The sequence below is a fragment of the Molothrus aeneus genome, chromosome 4 (assembly GCF_037042795.1).
Source record: "Molothrus aeneus isolate 106 chromosome 4, BPBGC_Maene_1.0, whole genome shotgun sequence".
Classification (NCBI taxonomy): domain Eukaryota; kingdom Metazoa; phylum Chordata; class Aves; order Passeriformes; family Icteridae; genus Molothrus; species Molothrus aeneus.
The window spans coordinates 15,871,547-15,894,915 of NC_089649.1; the positions used below are offsets into that span (position 1 = coordinate 15,871,547).

At 40.5% G+C, this 23,369-nt stretch overlaps 1 protein-coding gene across 2 annotated transcripts in view; it reads left to right on the top strand.

Annotated features, from left to right (window-relative positions):
- Positions 1 to 23,369, top strand: part of ZNF827 (zinc finger protein 827) — a 112,090-nt gene that overhangs the window by 37,141 nt on the left and 51,580 nt on the right. For both annotated transcript variants that reach the window (XM_066547979.1, XM_066547980.1), the window contains exons 2-4: positions 368 to 1,378; positions 5,263 to 5,435; positions 15,330 to 15,813. In XM_066547979.1, coding sequence (XP_066404076.1) covers positions 368 to 1,378; positions 5,263 to 5,435; positions 15,330 to 15,813 — 1,668 coding nt within the window. The remainder of the gene's footprint in view (positions 1 to 367; positions 1,379 to 5,262; positions 5,436 to 15,329; positions 15,814 to 23,369) is intronic.

The window sequence follows — 23,369 nt, forward strand, 5'->3', positions numbered from 1 at the left end:
AATCGCTGCCTTATACCAGAGAGTTCATAATATTTGGCAGGATGTACAGATTATGCCAATAAAGAATTGTTTGCAATATACTAATATATATTATGTTTATATGTGTTGTTGCAGTTTTAGACACTTTAGTTACGCAGACTGAAAGATGACAGGTTTGTCATCATTATGTCTTCTAAGAAAGATTTATTCATTTTGAAAAGGTCTTTTTTCTGGTCGCTGAATCCAGGCTGATTCCAAGCCTGTGCATTTTAGGGGGCTGTGCTAGGGGACTATTCAGGAGGGTCATGCAGAGGTCAGGCATGCTTCATGCTAAGAAACTGCTTTACACAGATTTGGGAATAATGCTGTTGTTCATGGTTCCACACAGATGGTACCAGACAGGAAGAAGCGGAAGGTGAGCTCAGTGAAGAAGAACGCTGGTTTGGGAATTCTTCAGAAACTCCTTCGGAAGCATCATATGGAGAAGTCCAGGAGAACTTTAAGTTGTCTCTTGAGGACAGAATTCAAGAGCAGTCAACCTCCCCCGACACCTCTTTGGGAAGTGCAACGCCGAGCAGCAACGCAGCGGAGCTGGGGTCCATTGAAAATGAGGCACTAAGGGACACACTGCAGAGCAAGGAGCACCTTTCTCCAGATGTGTCCTCTCTGGGTGAAGAGGAACCTCCTGGTCCAAACAAGCCACTGAGCAGTAACCTGAGGCGGCTTCTGGAGGCTGGCTCCCTCAAGCTGGATGCTGCTGTTACAGTCAATGGCAGAGTTGAGTCCCCTGCAAATCTTGGCTCAAACATCTCCTTCTCTCCACCTGCTCACCATGCCCAGCAGCTAAGTGTGCTTGCCAGAAAGCTTGCTGAGAAACAGGAACAAAGTGACCAATACAATGCGGGCGGTCACTTTATATGGAATCAAGGTAAGTGGTTGCCAAACTCAACCACCACCTGTGGTTTGTCCCCTGATTCAGCTATCCTGAAGCTGAAAGCTGCAGCCAATGCCGTTCTGCAGGACAAATCTTTTTCCAGGACTGAGGACACGATACGATTCGAATCCTTTTCCTCACCCTTTAGCTCTCAGTCAGCCAGCTCCACGTTAGCAGCTTTATCTAAGAAAGTGAGCGAGAGAAGCATGACTCCTGGGCAGGAGCACCCGCCTCCAGCCAGCTCTTTCCTTTCCCTGGCTTCCATGACCTCTTCAGCTGCCCTTCTCAAGGAGGTTGCTGCAAGGGCTGCAGGCACCCTCCTGGCTGAGAAGAAGAAATCACTGGTTCCTGAGGATCCTCTGCAGCTTTCAGAGATGAAACAAGAGAAAGCAACTCCACCGCAGTCTTTGGAATTACTGTTACTACCAGTCCCGAAGGGAAGAGCATCCAAACCCACCAGTACAGGTATGGATACAATTTGAACCACTAAATAGAATGTATTTGTTTTGCTATAGGCTTATATAACATCTCTTCAGTGGGTCTAGATTTGGTTTGATTCCATGTCTTATGAAAATAAGAAATAGATACTTTAGGTGAACAATAGAAAAGCTTTTTGAAGTGCCACTTTGAGACCAAGCTGTCACAAATGCTTCCCTATTTTAAAGGTGTGAGTGTACAGTTTGGTACATTTTTTTCCCCTTTTATTCCATACAATAGTATTTTCCTCTCTTACCAAGTTTAGAATGTGTCCACAAAAATATTTAATGGAGAAGATCAAAGAATCCCTGTGAGGGAGCTCACAGTATCAGTGAGGATGTACAAAACTAGTGCTTTTGAAATATTGGACAAGGGAGAATTCTCCCTCCTGCTGTCTTTGTCACAAATGGACTTTTGTGTAATCGCTTACTATCCTGTCCTAATTTACCAGAGTATTTTATTGTGTTGCCACTTTTCATTAAAATGTTTTTACAATCCTTTGTTGTTAACAAAAAAAAAAATCCAACTAAACTGCGTTTCTCTAATTTGCTCAACAAGAAGCATTTTACACATCTGACTTTCCTCCATCAGTTCCAGTTGACAGTCAAGGAATCAGGGTTATAGGGAAGAAGAAACTGTCTGGGTAACAAAAGCTTTAAAGAGCTGGCAAGCCATGCAGGGGAATTTAAATGATCCATCTTCAAAATAAGGAAAAATAATTTCTTTCATCTCTTTCTATAAAAAGTTCACATCACCGATTCAAATTTCTGGTGGAACATATGGCTTCAGGTGTCGTCAGTGTTCTGCTGCAGAGGAAAAGGAAGCATGGCAGATATCTTCATGAGATGCACAAAGATGTTTAGCATATTCCAGCTTTATCAGGCTGAGTTTTATCAGGAGTACTAGCTGCACAGCTGTAGCAAGCCAGTGTACAGACATGAAGCCTGACATGCATGCTGTGTAATTGCCCTGCTGGTTTTCTGCCGTAACCTCTTTGTTTAGGGGTATCCTGAGGCCCAGTCAGTCCCTGTGCAGCTCCTGGTCAACACTCTTAGCTTAGAAGCTATTGGATGGACAGCAGTGCTCATCCCTCCCTTGGGAGAGGAGGAAGAGGGATGCAATGAGTAACAGCCAGTACCAGTTTTTGCTCTGTGTTATACATGTGTTCTATAAATGCTTAAGTGCTGTGTTTTGCCAAGGCAATTAAAGTGGCAAACTATTCTTGGCATGGGCCTGGCCTAACTTTTTCATTAGTTTAGATTAAGTCCTTCTTGGAGTAACATAAGCTAAAAGCTGAATGCGTACATTTGCCATGAAAATAAATGTTACGTATTCCTGATTCCTTTTGCTCAGAGAACTTTATGGCACTAAAATATTGGGGGAAAAAAGGTATATAATTATATAATGCTTTATCTTGTTGTGTCTGTCTGGTTGTTCCTTCAGACTTTTTTTGTCTTGTTCCCAGAGAGAAGTATCTTTTCCCAGTAGGTATAGCTTGAGAGGTCTTTTCCCCCACACTCGTACATTGAACTTTTACACTGATGAGTTTGCTTTGCTGTTACAAATCTGATTCACTTCCCCACCAGCAATGTGTAGCTTTGGTTATGAGACCAATACTCAGTGAGATTAATTAGATGTAAGTAAGGAGCAGCAAGGATGGAGGCTATTTAAAGAGGAGTAAGTTAATAACAAGAGCATGCCTGCTGCTCTTTTGTCCACCACGTCGAGCTATTTGCTCAGAATTATTTCAGGCAAGAAGCTGGAGCCATGGCTTGTCAGAGTGTAGTTGCCTCTGAAATGGCATGTCAGGTTTGGCCAACCTAATCATGACCTGCATGTTTATTACAGTAAATTGGTACAGAGGAGATTAACTTTTCTATCAATCTGTTACTATTGCCAGTTTTATAAACTGGTTTCACATTTGGGATGAAGTTGGAAAGGAAGCCTGAAATATCTGTTAAGTTCTCATTGTTTTGAAAGAGTGTGGGTGACAGACCTTTCTTTTACTGTCTGAATACTTATTTGGTGTAACTTAATGCCTGTAATGCTTGGAATTTTATTCCCAAAACTTCTTTGGGAAGCACTGGCTGATTCTCTCCTCACTGGAGCACTATTGTGATATAAGATAGATATCAGTATAAATGAAGGAAAGCTGAAACTCCTGATTTTCTTTTTAGTCTGAGCTTCATGTAGTACAGAGCTAACATGGTTCAGCTCTGGAGCATACTGGCACAATTCCTGAGTAACACTAATTGTCACTGTTATTGGTGAGGTCACATGCATTCATCCCACTTGTTTGCATATTTTTTTAATGTGCTAGATCACCCTTGATTCATCTTGATTGCAGATTTATTTTTAAGGGGGTCAAAACCAGGGAATATCTTGTTACACATTTCTCTTCTGGGTGATAACCAGAGGCTGAAGAAAAGATGTGATAGAAGGAAAAGAGATGATAGGTAAAAAAGCCACCCATGTATTTTTTCTGTTGTTTGTCTCTCTCCTGCCTTTTGTGAAGAAAAAAGTAAAGACATTTTAAAACAAACATAAGCAGTAATGACATTGGTTTTGGCCTACTCTTTAGAGAGGCAGAGAGGGGAACAATTTGATATTTTAAGTGTGATAGAATATTTTACAAGGAGAATTTCTGAACTTGCAATAGTACATGCTTTGACATTGTGTTCCTTTCTGTACTTACATAATGACTGCCTAATCAGTTGAATTACAGTGGGTTTGTTTCCTACTTACTTGCAAGAATTGTATTTTGGGACAAGACAGATCTTTCTGGAGGTTTTTATCACTTAGTTCCTCATCAAGGGAATTTGATGTTTGCTAGATTCTTATCAGTAATAGCAATGAGATTAAATAGTCTGAAAGAATTTTTGAATAGCAAGATGCACATTGCTGAGCTCTGGATATTTGAAAGCAGTCTTGTCTTTTACAGTGAGGAAAAGGACATCCAGCTCCACTCTAATAGTAGGCCTTCCTTTATAGTAATGAGAGGAAATTGTAGTGAGAGGATGGATGGATGGAGGGTTAGTTGTGCAAAGTCAGCAGCAAGGAATTTCTCCTCTCTCCTTCAACCTTGTGATGGTTCTGCACTTGGAAGTCTAACCATATTTTCCTGATCAAAGCCACCAAATCCTTTTTTTAGGTGAATTGGGCAGTAAAGCAAAGTGCAGACATTTAGGAAGGCAGTAGATTTAAAGCCCTGGCAATTAGAGGAGCAGAAGGAAACCTTCTGCTGAAGGTGACCTGAAGACCTTTGATGGCTGGTACTGCAGCAGTATCTGCTTGAGCCATAAGTGAACAATTTCAGCAGCAAGACTTCCAAAGTCTTTCAGTTCTGGTGTTAAATATATCAGCCATGCAATACCAGCATGCTTTTCAGTTAAGTTGTGGGTTCTTCCATGCTTTATATCCTGCTTCCCTGCTGGCTAACCATCACATGTAGAAATGGATCATTTTTTTAACAGTTATGCATATTGCCCATACTCTGCTACAACCAGCCTTTGATAGGAAATGAAGCTGAAAAGTGATGATTATGAGAGGCATTCATCTTGGTGCAGTTCAATTATAAGGAACATTAGGACCCAGGTGAGAGAGAGGAGCATCCTCTACTGATTACTGAAAGGAAGTTTGGAGCATTAACCTTTATAAATTATGGTGACCTTTCTCAGAGGGATAATAACTAGATCCAGGGGAAAAGGTATATGCAGGGGGGAATGGAAGCTTCTAGTACCTGTTGTTGTTTAACCAATGTCTCTACAGATGAAACTTGAGAAGTCATTGAGAAATACATCTTGAGTATGTTTACAAGGGGAAAGTATTTGACAAGTGGCTGTAAAGGATCCTCTCTTTTTCTTCCTGCTAAGCCTCAGAAGAAGAAGGGGGAAAACCTTTCCAGTGTCCCATCTGTGGTTTGGTTATCAAGAGGAAGAGTTACTGGAAACGGCACATGGTGATTCACACAGGTTTGAAGAGCCACCAGTGCCCACTCTGTCCTTTCCGCTGTGCACGCAAGGACAATCTCAAATCACACATGAAGGTAAGGAAAACCTTTACTGACAATCAAAATACCCAAATCATTAGTCAAAAACTGATAGTACAACAAAGCTATTTCATTTGCATTTGCAAGAACCAAATTTCCCTATTTGTACTACAAATGATGCCTGTACTTAAGTAAAGAGGCCATAAAAAGAAAGAAATAACCTTCATTCCATTGCTTGCCTTTCCATTTTAAGCAATGTGGAAACTGCCTTGGCTTATGTCAATTTGGTACAGCACAAGCTGTGTGTGACTGATTTAGTTCCAGAGCTGGAAGCACCAGAAGCAGGGATGCTGGTTGGGATGTGACACCACACAATCCTATCAGTGCTACTGCCAGGATGCCAGTGCATGATGATAACCCTGCATGCCCGCTGTAAGCGGGCAAACCAACTTGGCCAGCTCTAGTAGGGATCTCTCCATCACTTTCTACAGGCAGGCCTGCAGTTTTAACTTTTTTCTTGCTGTAGCTTTTAACTGTGGGCATTTCAGGAGTGAATCATCCAAACCAAAATGAATGACAGATCATACTGTAATATTTTGTTTTCAAGTTTAAAGTGTGTTTTTAACTCAGCCTGAGTTTTGGGCTTAAGCTGAAAATGACCTTCTGAAGGAAGCAACATCTGTGTTGATACAGAAAAATATGAAAAAAAGAAGAAACTGATTGTCTGCTTAGCTGAAGTACTACATGGGTGCAACATAAAGTGCTCAGTGTTGCAAGCTGTAGAATATTCTTGAGGAAGTTAAAATGGAACCTGTCCTCTTAGCCCTTTGATTGATAAGCTGAAGTGAAAACATTTCTCTTGTTAATGCAGTTGAGTTTTATAATAATAGTGCAATATTTTATTATAATTACAATTTTGTCTGTTTTAGATGAACGTGTGTAACAGGGGATCAGACTGGTGTGAGGGGGAACAGAAATGCCTGTTCAGGTTTCAAATATGCTATTGCAGAATCTGAGCTTACTGGACAAGAGTATGGCCTTGCTTACACTCAAGAAGCTGTTCCCTTCTGTGCAAATTATTCTGATTCCTCTTGTCACAACATCAGATCTCGCTATGGTTTAAGTTGTTGCTAGGTCTTAAATCACCCCCCTATAGTCTGAAGGCTCATTCCTTAACACTTATACTGTAGATCATTGCACTATTCCCAGGCATCCTCAGTGTCCATGCTAATCCTTATCAAGTCAGCTCAGTGCTTATGGCTCTCTCTTTTAGGACTTGCTGTAGCATGTTGACTAAAGGGCACAGATGGCCAACCTAAGCAGAGGATGAATAGATAGGATGGGAACACAGCATGGAAAGAAAGTGTGGGGGTTTTTGTTTGTTTGTTGTCAGCTGCTGACAACCTGCACAGAAGTGTGCATCACCTAGAAGCTCACTACTCCCTGGCAAAGACCTGTTGTTGTCCCCTGCTTTGTAAAGGACATCCCTATTGTTCCCTGCAGAAAAAATTGTTCTCTGCGTTTTTCTGCCTTACTGGCAAAAAATATTGTTTGAAGGCTGAGGATCTATCCCTTCCTTTTTGGCATGGTGATTTCTGCAGGTGGTCACAGGTAGGATGTTGGACAAAATCAGAGACTTTTTCACTATCTCTGTGTGTTCTCAAAGTGATGGCTTCCTGAGGCCCTTGTGCTTTTTTCTGCTCCCCTCCCAACATTAATGCTTTCATTAACTGAGCCTGCATCTGCTTAAAACGTACTTCCTTGTACAATCAAGTAGCATGGAGTGTTAATTATTTGGTGATACTGTGACTATGACTGGGTAATGCTCAGTTAGAAACCCCTGAGGTCAGAGTCAGGCCTGTTTGACTCAATGCAAGACATTACAGCCACCTTCAGCCTCACTGTGGAGGCATGGTCTGAAGTCTTCTCCATCTGGAGACTGCAGTCCAGTCATAAAGGTCACGATGGACTTGGGCATCTTTGCTGCCAGAGCTGCCCTTATTTGAGGTGATAGCAATTGTCTTATAAAACCAGGTTTTTGCATTTATTTTTTGGTCTTACAGACAGATGCAAAGAATCACAAGCACAACAATCTGTGAGATAATATTTTACCTTAGTTTCAAACAGTTTCATACACTTTTCTTAACTGACTAAGCCATTAATAAAATTATTTTCTGTCACATCAAAACCAAAGCAGGTGAATGGGGAAGGGGCATGTTAGTCTTGTGTCCAAAAGTGTCAGACATAATTGGAATTCCTTTTGGTGGAAGTATAAATTGATAACAAGATTAAAAATTTTTAAAAATGAGATTTCTTTTCTCATTATAAACAGTGCTGCCTTTAAATCTATATGTATATGATATTATAAAACCTGGAACATATATAAGCCAACAGCATTCAAAATGGACTGAATGCACACCAGAAATGGTACAGTACAGCTGGGAGCTACTTGGGGTGCAGTGTTCTGGTTATGCCAGCTGGGTGTGTTGGTTTCTTATTGTCTTAGTATCCCTTGGGAGCTACCTGGGCTTGTCTGCTTTCTGGCAGGCAGCCCATGAAGGTAGAGCTGCTTCTGCTTCTCCACCCATTTCTCCCCATGTGTCAGCTGTGCCTACAGGTGAAGATAGTTCTGAGTGGCCTTTTTGGGTTTGAAAAATCTAAGGTACTGGGCTGTTTTTTGTCATTCATGACAAGCCAACTTTTATTCCAGGATTGGCTGTAACAAACCAAGCTTTTTTCCAAGGGCAGGTAAATCACCTTAAAATCTTTGTTTATGCTGCTCTTTGGTTTTCATGGGGGGTTTTTTCTCTATTGATAAGAGGCAAAATGTGTTTTGTTCAGCTGCAGTCCTCAAAATCTGATTATTCTGCTTTTGCATCCTCCTAGACAACATAGCCATGAGCTTGAACCACCTTATTTATTTTTTTCCTAGGTTTTGTAGACATTCTCCACTGAAACTGTTTATTTGGAGATTTCATTTTCATGAGTGGTCTGTGTGTATCCATATGGGCCTTCCTTACTGTGTCTTTTGGCTAATGACCCATACCTATATATTTTATATTTTTTTTATATATATACTATATACTGTATAATATATACACATATATTTTATACATATATACATATACGTGTGTGTGTATATATATATATACATATATATATGTAATTTTATTATAGTCGTAACATGTCTAAGTGACTGACCCAGAACACAAAATTGCCAATGTTTTTGGTGTCCTGTCCCCTGCTATGGAGAAAAACTTAATAGAGAGCTGGAATGATTCCAGCCCTGACCCATATTCAGATCTGCATGTGCTACCCACCACATGGATGAAACTTTCTTCCACTAAGGGCACTTTGCCAGGGCCAGCTCACAACTGGAGGCGAGGAAATGAAAGGAGCAAGAAGGGAAACAGAAGGAAAGTTTCCACACAGACACACAACAAACAAGGGGGGCTGAGTAGCCTGCCTTTTAAGGCACAGAGCGTTAACTATAATTGTTATATTGTGTTTAGACTCCACAGTGACAGGCACCTTATAAAAATCTAAAAATAGTTGTAGTGCAGAATTTTATTAGGGTTTTTTTTGGAGGCGAATTGTAGTGCATGCATAACCACAAGTTTGGGCTTTTGTTCCCAGTAATCTGGAGGGAGCTGATTCTGGTATCACAGCATGGTTTCCAGGGATGCTGAGAGCACTGAACTGAAAATGAAGCTGGACAAAATGAATGGGTAACTGAGAGAGGTCTTGTCCAAGGAGGCAGCAAGTATTATTCTTGAGTCCTTCTCTCTGTTTTTCAAAATATATGTTCAGTTGGAATATGTTTTCTTCCAGAGACAGTATCCTATGTACTTCTTCTGCAGAAAGCAATGGAAAGTTGTGGTGTAATTCAGCAAGATGTTGTCAGGCTTTTCTGCTTTTCCTGATGGGGATTACATTTTCCTCAGAGCAATACCACAAGCATCAGTCAGACTTTGGCCAATTGGTGCCTTTGGATCATGCACATATCTTCCTCAGCAATTGGTGGACAGATAGGCTGTGAGATCATACAGCTATGTTCCAAGAAAGCAACAGGATATTAGCTGAGCACTTGGAAGGGGGAGTGAGGAAGAGGAGCATATGGCCAAAAACAATATCTATAAATGTTCTTTGTGCTGCTATATAGGCACAAGGCAGGAATGGGTGAGCTATCTGTTGTAGCAGTGGAAAAGAAGTTTGGCATTGTGAACATGTGGTGAAATATGAGGGTTTGATAGAAAATGAGGGAAGGAAGATGAGGCTTAGCAGGAAGGTTCAGTGCAGTGGTAGGCAGGTCATGTGATGCTCAGCCACAGGATTTTCCTGCTTGTGAAGAGCAACCATCTCAGTGAGGTCCAGATTGATGTTCTTGTCTGATACGAAGAGGGTCATAGTCAGCCTTGCACTTAGGGAGCCTATTAATGATATCACAGCAGGAATCAGGAAAGGTCCTGAGGAATGGGGCCAGGTATTCAGTTCCCCTTGCTGATTTGCTTTTTCTTCTTTCTTCCTCAGCTAGTGCCAGAAAACTGTATAAGCTTTCCTAATCCATTTTGGTGAAGTATAGGACTGGTTCTTTTCAAAGCATCTTCACCTCTTGGGAGAGGGAGGTTGAATGTGCCTTATAGGAGGGGGTTTTATTTATTTTTAAGTTAAACTTGAAGAGCCCTGGGAGGCACCTGTGATTCCATGACCTCTCCAGCAGCTGAGGGGAGCTAATGCAAACTTGCACAGCTTTTCAACACATAAAATCTGTGCCCAGAGTCTCAGACAGGCACCACAAATGACTTCAAGTATCTCCCTTTTAATCTTTCTTTTTGCATATGAGACAAGGATAAGACAGGACCTTAAATCTTTTCAAAAAATATTTTTTTAATACCTAATCCAGTCCAGCACTGCAGAGAGGCCTTTCCCCCCCTCCCCTTGTTTTCAAGCAAAGCAAGGAAATACTTTAAAAAGGAAAATACTATATGAATAACATCTGTCTTGAGGGGAAAGATCAGATCAAAACTAGCAACACAGAACTAAACTTTTGAAAATGCAATATTCTAAAAATGAGGGAATTGTTGGAAAAGAGCAAGAAATGAAAAAGCAGAGGGCACATGCTAGATGTTAAAATGAAAAGCGTACTCAATTTTTAAAATAATCCCACAAAAGAAATGTGAATGCCTGTGTCTCATAACCAGAAAGCAGAGTCTGTGCAAAGCATTACCTGGCTTTAGGGAAGGGGAAGGGAAAAGATCAACCTCAGCAGCATCACAAAATTGCAGGATGTGCCTGTATCACCCTTTTCCTCACCCCTACTCCTGTTTTACCCTGTTGGGTGGGATCAGATGTATTTGTAACTGTGGTACATCTCTATGGCAGGTAAATCAGCAGGGATGTTGCTTATAAGTATGAAAAGATGACTTAAGAAGTGGCTTATGATACCAGGAAAGTTACAATGTCCACAAAAAAACCAAAAAACCAAAACCAAACAACAAGAGTAACAGAAAAAGCAGCACATTGATACAAGTGATGTGATGCAATAGGAACATGTGGTTTCTGTAAAAGAAAATAATGTGTTCCTCTACTAAGATGGTTTGAGCATGTCAGGAAAATCATGGACTTTAAAATCAGTTGAAATTTATTTGGTCTATAAAAAAAGCCTTTGGCAAAGCTTCTCACAGAGAAGCTGCCAAATAAATTAAGCAATGTGATGTACTATGGCAAATTAGAAATTCACCAAGAGACAGTAAAACAAAGGGTAGGAAGGAATTAGCAATTTTAAGCACGACAAAAGGCTAACAGAGGGGTGTTCCATTACTAAAAGTGAAATTGTGCATATTTTAGCAAATATGATCTACACAGAGTGATGACTGTGGGTAAGAGAATTATAGATGGTGCAACCTTATGTGCATGAATTGAGATTAAAAAAGGCAAAGCTTGAAAGGAAACTAAAGGAGGCTGGCTGCCTGATAAACAAGGGGGGCAAATGAAGTTATTGTTGACAAATAGAACGTACTGTACCTTGGAAACCAGAGTCTAATAATGCACCTGCCTGTTGGATATAATGAACTGTAACTGCTCAGGAAAAATATCTGGATATTGTTATAGACAGTTCAATGAAAACCTTTTCTTGGCATGCACAGCAGTGGTTAAAAAGCACATTAGATATTTTAGTGTCTGGAGAATAAAACAGAAATAACACTGAAAATGTAACAATGTTACTATTAGCATATGGTATGCTGCCACTTCTGGTCACTGCATTAGAAAAGACATGAGAAATAGAAGGGATTTTAAAAGCTGGTAGTGAAAATTATTAATGGGATGGCAAGAAAGGACTGCCTTTGAAGAAAGGAGCTGAAAAGAATGGGACTGCCAGGAGGGTGAGAGAGGTGTGATCAGAACAATGCTTGATAGAGAAAATGAACTGAATGGCCTCTTTTTTTCTTTCTTGTAATCTGAGAATGAGGAGGCAGCAAAAGAAACTGAGAGAAACAAAAATTTAAAATTTTGACCAAGAGAACTTGTACCCAAGTCCTCAAACAAAACCTAAAGTTTGTAAGGACACTAATTCTGTTGAAAATTACTGCAAGTGTCATAGCAAGCACACACTGAAAAACTGCAGAACCACAAAATATCATTTGAGACTGGGCAGGCTGCAGGTTAGCATCAAGAGGATACAAGTCCTTTGCCCAGTCAAGGAGAACATCCCTGGTTAAAGGAAATAAACTCTGAAGCCAGAAGCCCTTAAGTGGTTCTGGCATAAGTCAAACAGCAGTTTTATGGGATTTTGAAAGAAGCATTGTGTATGAGCAGGTTGTGCACTGTGGTTTGTTGCAGTGTAATTCAGAGAGATCCAAATCTGGCAGCAGCTGGGCTCAGGCTGGCACTTTGGGGAAAACCTGCCAGCTGCACTCTTGTCTCCTCCTGCCTGTGGTTCTTGCAGGGAGAGCCTGTTGGAGTCTAAAGAAGACATCTGATGGTTTGGGTAGCATTTGCACAGTATAAGAGCCATTCTCTGCCTCATGGAGGGAGCAGGCAGCTTTTTGGACTGTAATATTGCGTGGCCTAAATCTCCCCTGTGGCTTTCTGTGTAGCTCTACGGGGTTTCTTGTATTTCATTCTGCAGCAAGTACTTGCTGCCTTGACTCTTTCCCCCAAATGGCAAAGAATGGCAATTCTTGGCTCTTTTAACTGCTGCTGAATGAGAAAATAAGGGATAGATTTTCCTTTAGAGGGATTTAGCTTAGCTTTAGTGTTCAAATTTTTAAATTAATTCTATTTATTTTTTAAAATAAAATTTAAAATCTTCTGGTGGGAACAGGCTCTGGATATTGGCGGGCTAAATCTTTGGCTTAATGTTTTTTTTCATTTTTCCTTGGTCTAAAATTTTTCCTTTCAATACTCAAATATTTTGGGTTTGAACTCTGTCATTCCTTGGCTGTGAGTTAGAAATGCTCTTTATTTTATGAGAAATCCATTGATGATGAAGTCACTGTTTTTGGGCAGGAGAAAAAAAATCTAATGAGTCAGGGGCTCTTATTTTCTTCCATTCTCAAAAGATATTGCAGAGGTGGCATGCCCTAGTCCTGGGGAGAGGAGGTGGGCTCCCACCCAGGCTCTGTCACCTGCTGCTGCAGGAACAGCCTTCTGAAGGCATGGGATTGATGCTGTGATAAGGAACTCTGGAAGATGTGGTTAAACACATAGGCAGGGAAATGCTGATTGAAGGGGACCCTGGGGAGAAGCCCTGGCACACAGAATCTGTGGGTGTAAGAGATAAAGTTGCCATGGTGAGGGTGCTTGCTGCCCTGAGTACATCTCGGTGTTCTCTGTGGAGAGTGCTCACACACTGCTGTGCTCACAGACCATCCTGTCTCCACTAGTGCACACAGGCAATCTGGTTGGCATTTTCATTGTAACCTGCTAATATTTAGAATTTATTGTGCTGCTATTCTTCTGCAAGGTTGCTTTAAATATGTGTTAGGTTAGCACTAGCTTTTTTGGGTTTTTTTCTTTTTGTCTTTGTCAGGTGCAATTATAGGATTGCAGAATTGCTTTGTCTGTAAATGTCATGCTTAGACAGTATTGAGAATGTCATTCTGGCCAAGAGAAATTCTCTCTTGCTATCTGTCTGGCACCTCCAGAGCCACCAAAGAACCACTGAATGAAAAGTTACACAGCACTGGTGAAATGTGTCTTCACTGAATGCAAAAAGTATGAAAAGCAGGACATTGCCCAGCTTCACATTTCAGCTGACCTGAGTTGAGGGCTTGTGTAGAACTGGAAATCCTGGACCTGAGCTTGTGACTGAGTTCCTCTTACAATATAGGAAATTAATCAGGCCAAGTCTAGCACTATGTGTAACTCCAGCCTGAATTCTGGAGAGCCTTGCTTGGGAAATTCTGCTGTTACCCTGGAGCACTGTGGTGTCTGCACCAGGACCCTCAGGATCTGGATCTCAGCTCTGCAGGAGACTGGAAAGTGCTGAAAGCCTTAGCTAAAGCTAGGTTTTCCACGCTCCCTTGTGTAGATCTGCAGCCCTCAGGGCTTTTGGACTCCCAGGCTGTAGCAGCAAACCCTAGATCCCTGGCACAGCTGGTTTCCTCTGAGCCAAGCCCAGGGAGCAGGGGGAAGGAAGAGTGTCTACGCAGTAGGGTAAGGGAATCACACCTTGTTTGCCAAGAGTTCATCAAACCTCTCCATGTTTCAGGTGAAATATTTTGCATTCAACAAATTGCCATTTTCCAACAAAAATCTGTCTCACTGAAATGTTTCCAACCAACTTGAGTTACAAGTGAAAGCGAATGTGTGGAGCTCAGCTGGTGCCAGTGTGTCCTGATCACATGTTCATCCATTAGTAAGGAACAAATGTATGTGTTTGCCAGCCTTTTTGCAGGGAGTAGCCTGCAGGAGTGCTGCTGTCAGGATTTAAAATTTATTTGTGAAGCCACAGCGAAAAGATTTTTCAACAGCCTTGCTGCTATTATGCTGGGCTCAGTTGCTCCTTCTCTTTAATGAGTACTGTATGAAGCAAGAAATTGTATAATTATATGTCTGTAGCTTATATAGTTTAATGAGTGTGTCTGTTCATGTAATATGTGAGCCATTTTGCATGGATGGATGGAGTTCCCTCTAAAGGTAATCGGGATGGAGCCTGGGGATGGCAGGCATTGCATACACACTGGAGCATGCAGGCTCCATGACAAAGAGCCTGCAGTCCAAATATGAGGCCAGTAAGATTAACTGTGATCCTTAATTGACTGATAAACTGGAATAAATGGCAGACACCATCTCTCATGTTTCTATTGTATCATAAAAGAGCTGTTTATTTTCTGGTAGAATTAATTTGCAGCAAACTGTTTCAATAGCTCCTTGGTATTGTCAGGTGCTGTGTTTTTACTTTAATGATACATAAATCAATGATGGACTTTGCTGTGTTGGTTGGGGTTTTTTTAGCTGCTCTGAACAATTTTTATTAGTTAGGTTGCACAGAGTGATGTTTGTTTTTTAATCAAGAAAGCTATTAGTTATAGCTTGGAAATCTTTATGCACTGACAGGTCATCAGGATCTGATTGTAAGGACTGTTTGATCCAAAGCAGACATCATCATTTCCAAGCTGCAGAAACAGATGTTCCTGACTTTTTCTTTTTTTCTTTTTTTTTTTGTTTTTTTGGTTTTTTGGTTTTTGTTTTGTTTTTTTGGTTTTTGTTGTTGTTGTTGTTGTTTTCACTTGAGTCCGATGCTTAAGTTCTTTGACTTGTGTGAAAGAATCCTACTGTTCTTGGGGTCTGACCACTTTCCCAGTGCTCAGAATGAAGAGTTCACTCAGTTAATATTTTCCTTTTTTTTTTTTTTCCAAACAGTATGAGAAACAGAGTTGAGATTTCTGCAATTCTATTAATCTGCTTGGCTTAATACAAGCTTTTGTCTTTCCCCTCTTGAACCAGGTTCATCAGCACCAAGACAGAGGTGAGACCTTCCAATGCCAGCTGTGCCCTTTTACCTCCTCCCGCCACTTCAGCCTGAAACTCCACATGCGCTGCCACCAGCATTTCCTCAGGACAGAGTCTAAAGTGAAGGAGGAAATACCAGAAAGTGAGGTGAAGGGGTCACCACAGCTAAACAGTGACTCCTGCCCAGGAGCACAGAGGGAAGGAGCGGGGCCTGAGCTCTCGGGATCAGCATCTGTCTCCAAAACACCCGATGTGGCTGGGCAGCCTGCTGGGGGCGTTCCACCTTTGCTGGTGAAAGAAGAGCCCAAAGACGACACTGGCGCCCCAGCTGCACCTTTTGCTCTTAGCACTGTTGACAGAGCCCCAAACAACACAAAGCTGAAAGACTCCTCTGACTTCGTGGCCAATACAGCATCAGCGCTATTCAGCCAAGACATCTCCGTCAAGATGGCATCAGATTTTCTTATGAAGCTGTCAGGTAATTGAGCAGCAGCACTGGCTGCTCTTTCATGGGCTAGGAGACACTTTGTCTTGGTTTTACTAAGTCGAGGAATTGCTAGGAGCAAAACATTGTAGCTTCTTAACTTATAATTTCTTGTTTCTGTTGGTAGCAGAGGTGTATGGTGAAGGGCAGAAGGGAAACAGTGAGAGGAGAGAGGGGTTTTGCTGTTTAATTGCTGGGATTAGGAGTGAGAAATGTTTATCCAGGCTTTCATGTTCATTAGCATTTACCTTGGCAAATCTATTGTGATGCATTTTCCAGGCATGCTGAAGTTCCAGTTTGAAATCACTGAGGGTCACCCAAGTGCCCAGCATGTTCAAAAATTCAGTTTTTAAGTTTTCTGCCTTTACCCCTGTGTTAAAAAGGACCAGTAAAGTATTGGTCACCTTCCTTTCCAAGTAGTATTTGAGGCCTATGTAGTAAATGCATGGGAAGTGTGAATGTTGCTGCTTTTGGGCTTTGTTGCTAACACTTTTAAAGGAACAGTAGTCCTAGAGATTAATGTACAACTTTTAAAAATAATAATAATAATTATTATTATTATTGTGATTGAAATCCATATCTAATGCCAAACGTGTTTAGAGCTTTTTCACTGTCAGAATATTGCTGTAAGAATGATATTCATGTGTTAGAGTGAAGTGTAGGATGTGTTTAGGGTGGATCTGTTATATTTTATGTGCTCTTTTATTGATTTGACTGACTACTTCAGAACAGTTGATATGCTGGGAAGGTGTTCTATGCCAAACGTTTTTGAAATTGGCCTTGAATTTTTTGAAAAGAAAGAAGTCGGGAGAAATGTCACTCAAGGAGCTTCTGTTTCACAAGGAGATCTCAGTCCCCATGGGACATTTTAGGCTTTGGAGATAGAAGAAAACCTTTACAACAGAAAATAATTAGTCAACTTTCTCCTTTAAATGGAAAGTAAGTTGTATCTGAACAAATTTTATTGACAGATAAACAAAGGAGTTAGTTCTGTCTTAATGCCCAGCCTTGGTGGAGCCATAGCCATTTGTTTAGGAAAATCTTTCTTTCCTCATCTTCCCAGATCTTTATACCTCTGGGATCACAGTTCTGTGAGGAATTGAGTAGAATGGGTTAATACAAGAAATCAAGACTGAGGCTTCATGGAGCCAGCCAGGAAAAGAGAAAACAGCTGAGGGCAAGCAGGAGGGGAATTGGGCTGGCACAAATGGCATGGTGTGTTGGTTGGAAGAAGCCACAGAACCTCCCCCTGAATAAAATATTAAATAATCTGTCAATATAAATGATTATTCTGACTGATAAAAAGTGGACAGGGTGAGTCTGTTTGGATTTGCTTGTACATTTCTTTAGTTGAGTTTCAAATTTGGGCTTGATATGCAATCCATCTGACCCTGTCCAACAGCTGTCCCCCACATGTTGTTGTGCCGATGTCGATCTTAAATCCGGGCTGCTGAGCACAAAGAGGCTCTGCACATCAGCAAGGCTGGCCTGGGGAGGGTGCTGCTCCTGATGGCTGCATGGAGCAGGAATGAGAGCAGAGTGCAGGAGAAGGGGAGAAAGCCTGAAAGCTGAGAGAAGATGCAACAATTTTGGTGTGTGGCTTTTCATGTAGCAGTTGATGGGAAGCTGTTCACAGTTTGGCAGACGGTCATGTTTTCAGTGTCTGCTCTATTGGCATCAGAGAAAGGATACAAATGTACATTATTCATGCAAAAGGCCTATGCAGTTATTTTATGGTGACTTACTAAAGGTCTTGAAACCTGACTTGTATGCACTGTTACCTAGCAACATGTTATAAAGTCGCTGGGGGAGCAAGATGTATCTGTAATTTTGTATGTGTGCATATTTGGATTAAAATGTACTGCCAGTCACCAAGTTTGCTGCGCAGGAAGAGCAATGTCAGAATGAAGGGAATTTCTTTTCTTCTGAGATTTATGTTGTGTTACATACATTTGGTTCACGCTTTCCTCTATACAGAGTGCATAAATTTAGAGTAGAAGTAATTCTCTTTTAGCAAGTTGGCTGAGTATTAGCTGCAGTTCTGATGGTTCAGCTCTGCTGAATGAAGTTCCTTTGAGTGATTTCTTTATTACAACAGTCTTGTTAGGCCCATCAGAGCTTCAATTATTTGCCCTACCTTTCCAATGATCTAAATCTTTTGACATCTCAAATTGTATATGCCAAATTTAACAGCCAACACAGATTTTCCGAGACCAAATTATGTCAAAACAATCTAATTTTCTTCTCTGACAGGCCTTGTGGCTAGGAAAGAAGCAGTAGATAGATACATCAACTTTTAGAAATTGGCATTTATTCTTATTGAATATTGATCTTCTAAATGAACATTTCTTTTTGCTTGCCAATGTTTATTGTTCCTCTTCTTGCTTGGTGTCAATCTGTATACCTCCAGTTTCACGGGAAACCTGCTGAAGTCCATCCATCATATCCATGTCTCTCCAGTTTAGAGACAAGGGTGTCACATGTGACAGTGTCAAATGCTTCACACAAGTCTTCTCTGCCCCTGTCCACCAGTGCTGTGGCTCCACCACAAAAAGCCACCAAATTTGTCAGGCATGATTTGGCCCTGATGAATCCACGTTGGCTGTCTCCAACCACTTCTTTGTTTTCCATGTGCCTTAGCACAGTTTCCAGGAGAGTGGAGATTAGAGTAAATAATCATAAAATCATTGTCATTAGGACAAAAGGTAAAAGGATTGTTTTGCTGTAAGGTTTAAGTTCATATTAGGAAAATGTTTCCCAAGCTGAGGTAGTTATACTCTAGGATAGTTTGGCTGGAGAGATTGTGGCATCTCTGCCCCTGGGGAAATGTACAAACAGCTGCCTGTCAGGTGTGGCTGGTCACATAGGAAGCAGTAAGATGGACTAAATCTGTGTATCTCTATCAGTGGACCATAGGATGTCATAAGCAGTGGCAAGAAATGTTGTCTGAATAAAAACAAACAGCAAGATGCAGAGATGCAAATTGGGGGGAAATTTACAGATGTTTGAAGTTTAGACCTGATTTGGAGTGGGCCAGAGATGAATCATGGTGACACTGCCCAAAACAGCCATTCAGGGTTTTTTTAGAAGGGCTCAGGGGAGCTTTAGATTTAAAGAGATTGAGAAATACTGGTGTGGGTGACCTTTTCAAGACCACTTCATGCCCAATTCTGTGCCATTGCTTGCCAGAAAGATCTTTAGTTATGTGTTTTATGAAATAAAGCATAACACAAATCTCCAAATGTAAATCTAAAACTCAGAACAAATCTTGATTTTTTTTTTCCTAGATTCAATTCTCTAAGTCCTAGTTTAAGGTGGAAGAGGATTTTAAATTGACAAGAAATTTAAAAGCGTTCTCTGAAACTTTATTCAGAGTTTTTTGTAAAGACAATTAGCAGATACTCAATGCATGAAATATTTAAGCACGGGCATGTTTTTACCTTCAAATCTTGCCCCTCTGATTTCAGTAGGTCTGCTTGTACACTTTCAATGTTTCCAGTATTTTGCTGCAGCAGTGCTTTGTCAGAATGTTTTCTTCCCCCAGTCCATTAATTCCATGTTGAAACTTTATAACAGCATTCATATCTTAATTTAAAGAGTATTTGATTTTCCTGTTTCAAAGGCTTCAGTGGCAGACATTATGCAACACATCTCTTTAAATACTGGTGTCCTTCCACCCACTTTTCAGGCTTGAGCTTTTTTTTTTCCCCAATAAAAATTTCTTTCACAATGATCCAAACTACAATGGCCAGTGTACCCTAGTGATGTTATTACTGTGCCTACGTTATGTGCTGCAGTAACTTTTAACATTTGGAAATAAATGAATCCCAACAAAATGAATGGGATTCTTGCACTATTGCTCTCCATGGGGTTCTGTGTGGAAACAGTAATTGGTACACATCCTTCATTGCTGGCCTCTCTCCCCCACCTCTCTGGGTTTAAACAAGTGCATTGCTCCAGCAAGCAGGTCTCTTCATCTTGTGGAATGGTATCAAGTGTGCCCTGCCTCTGCTGTTCTTTTTATGTTCCCCAAGTTACTTACATGGAAAATCCTAAAAGAAGACAGGAGGAAGAAGCTAACATGCTGAGGGTTTGGCGTGGCCGTGTGAAACCAATTAGAAACTGCTTTCTGTCAGTTTGTCATATCTGCTGTCACTGTCATGTGAGGAGTCAAGTCTTTATTTTGGGAAATAAAGCCACCATGGGACTTTGGTGACTGTCCAAAATATTTGGGCTTTTCATTCGTGTTTTATTAGCTGATTCCATTAATGGAATAATGAGAGAGTAAATCATCAGACAGCTACATACAGCATATTAGTAGAAAAGCTAACTAATAATTTAGATTATTTGTTCTGTTTGGCTCTTGAAAATTACCATGTTCCTTAAAGGTAATACAAGTAATTTGAAATGTTTTATCATTTGCCACTGACTGTGCTGAACTGGCTGGCTTGAACTCTTCAAACAGTTATTTTTAATAAAATAAAATCCTATCCCATTTAATTGCCATAATTTATGTATTTGAGTAGCAAGTTCCAAAGAAAAGACCAGGCTGTCTATGTTTGGGAGTCTTAGTTTATGTCAGAATGTAAAATTTAAATTAGAATATGTAAGTGCACAGGACTGGCAATTATTGAGCCACGTCCTTAATTTAAAAATACTGTGAATTCCATAATGCTGCTGTCAGTGTAAATACCCCTGATGTCATCAAGTTCTCTCTTTGAAGTCTCTCCAGATTCCCATTTTCCTAGTTTCCATATAGACCTTTAATTTGAAGTAAAATTCTGATATGCAATAGCACATCTACTTAAAACTTGGGCAAATGAAATCTTGTTCTAATCTTTGCTACTGATACATCATCACCCTTATAAGCTCTTTTCAGCAATTTCTAGTCTTGCATCCACAATTTCCCAACATCCTTAAAATCACACCGTTGTGTTTTACATCTTGAAGGAACATGTAGAATTTAGCAAGATAGAGCAGTGTAGTCTCTGTTCTAATCCAGCAATTTAAAATGCAGAATAACAAACCTTTTCTTTGTGTGTACTCAGTCCAATACAACTTAAAAGAAGCCAGCAATATAATTCTGGACCAGATCTGTGCTTACAATTTCATTTTAATGCCTACACAAACTCTTACATTAGGAGTATAGGACTGGACTAGGCTAATGGCTCTTTTGTTTCCCTGAATACACCATTACTCTGGGCAGAAGTCCGAGCTCATGAGCCTTTCTCTCTCATCTATCCAAAATGGGATTTGAAAACACTGTTAGTTCAATCATCTCTGATTGTTTGTTTTGTTTTTTGTTTTGTTAAACAAATATAAAGGCCAGTCTGGTGATATTTCTCTCCCCTGTATTTGCTCCTTTGTAGAGAGAAGACATTCCGATATTGCAAGTAGTTCTTTCTTATCAGCAATAAATTCCTTCTTGCTCTTTTCACTGCTTCTTCTCTTTTTTCCAGTGTCCTTGCAATCTTACCTGTTCTGCTGCTGTTTTGGTTTTCACCTGGAAAGGAGGAAATGTTCATAGCAGATGCTACAGCCTAGTTTACCCTGTGGGACTTTGGTTGAGCAGCAGAATCTTGGGGTGTCAGGAGGGATATGTGGTTCTGCTCCTGCCTCAGCAATTTGCCTGATTCCTTCATTCCACTTGGACTAGAACTTGGGAGATTTTGAGGGAGCAGTAGCTGAACTGGTCATTCTCCTTTGCTATGTCTCATTGTGCTTTACTCCAGCTTTGTAAACACAGAGCAGCTTTAAAGAAGATCAGTTTACTTAGCTGGCCTTTCTTAACCTAGGCTTGCAGTTTTTAATGTACTTAACCAATATGGTTTGGAAGACCTCATATTTTGAGTGACCTCCTGAAGCTCAGGGGTGTCAAGTCATGGCATCATCATATTTGTGGTTGTCTATTCTGCCATTGCACTGTTTTGATAAAAAGAAATATTGTCATGCTGAGCACTCTTGAGCCACAAGTAGCTTTTTCATTGGTAATGCCCATTCTGTCCCTTAAAGCTCCATGGGTTAGTTAGGGCAGAGTAGAGAGCTTTAAAATTCAGGTGTAATTGACTGAGAATTCCTAGGAGGGTTAGGTAGCATGAAGTGCTCTGGGACATATTAATACTCCAGGGCAAGAGGCACTGAAAGGAAATGCTAGACCAGCTAGAATGTCCTGCCAGAAGAACAGTATTTCACCTTTTGGGCCACTTACTGTGCATGCAGCCTCTGTGTTTAATCAGGTGAACATAATTTTTCAGCCCAATTGGATTTTAGTCTGGAGGTTCTCCAACAGGTTCCAAAACCATAGATTTTTCTTGCAAAGCAATTAGCTCACTGGAGGCTGCTTCTGCAGTGTTTGTGCCTCTTTCCAGTTCTTGAATGTTATCAAATATAAGCCATGGTCTCCATGCAGAATGGTAATTCCTACCTGGACATTTCAACTGCTTGAGAATAAAATAGTAGATGACTCAAGTCACACCCTTTATTGACCACAGCTGCCTTCAGGGTGATGTGATGCCCACTGTCATGGGACTGTGTCCTCCAAATACAGCAGAACTGATCTGTCATAGGCTCTTGGTTCATTTTAACCACCACAGCTTAGAGCTTACTGTCTGGGATGGAAATTTCATCATAGTTCCTTTCAACCCAGACTCTATGGATGCTGTTTCTCATGGCCTTTTTTAGTGGCAGAATTTTTGTTGTGGATTTGGTTTTTTCTTCATGTTTTCTCTCAGACTGATGGAGCAGTGACCAGCTTCTTGCTGATTGTGACTTGTAACACTGAGCTTGGCTTGGAAGTAATCAGCCCATTTTTCCTCTTTCAGTCACAAACATTTTGAGCATTTAGAAATCCTCTTAAGTGGACCGATGGAGTTAGCAGCTTCTACCAGAGTGTTTCAGATTAGTGGCAGATGCCCAAAGCTTTTCTTGTGGCATTTGGCAGTTTCAGGAAAGTGCTATAACTTTCATCATCTATTTTTGCCAAATGGCTCAAATGGTTCCAGTTGCCAGGAAGATAAAAATCAGCAGTCTGGAATATTCTTTGATCTGTGTTTTTTCTGGATATGGAATAGAACAAATGGAGCATTATCCACTGTGCTTGAGAGATTCCTGCCTGTTGGTTTCATTTGCTCTGTGGGTTTGTTTTGTTTCCTCGTTGCGTATTTCAAAATTAAATTGCTGGGGTTTTTTTATTCAGTGTGCAGACAACACATCCTTCATTCTGTTCTCACTGCTGTTCAGAATGAATGTAAATTAAATACAAATTAGGATATGTGTGTGTATCTATTTTTGTATGTAGATAGAAGATACTCTTCCTTCTGGAGAGTAATAATTTTGTCGTTCAAATATACTTTAATAACATTCAACTTATTCTTTTTAATTCTTGTCTAGTTCTAATTTTTTTTAAGGATTCCTCAGTCATGGGATTTTTAAAAACTGGTCATAGTAAAATTTTATTTCCCTTACTTGCAATATTTTTTTCTTACATCTGTTTATTGTTTTCCCTAAAATGACTGGTGGATGCATAACGCCTGCTATTCCCCATGTGTTAG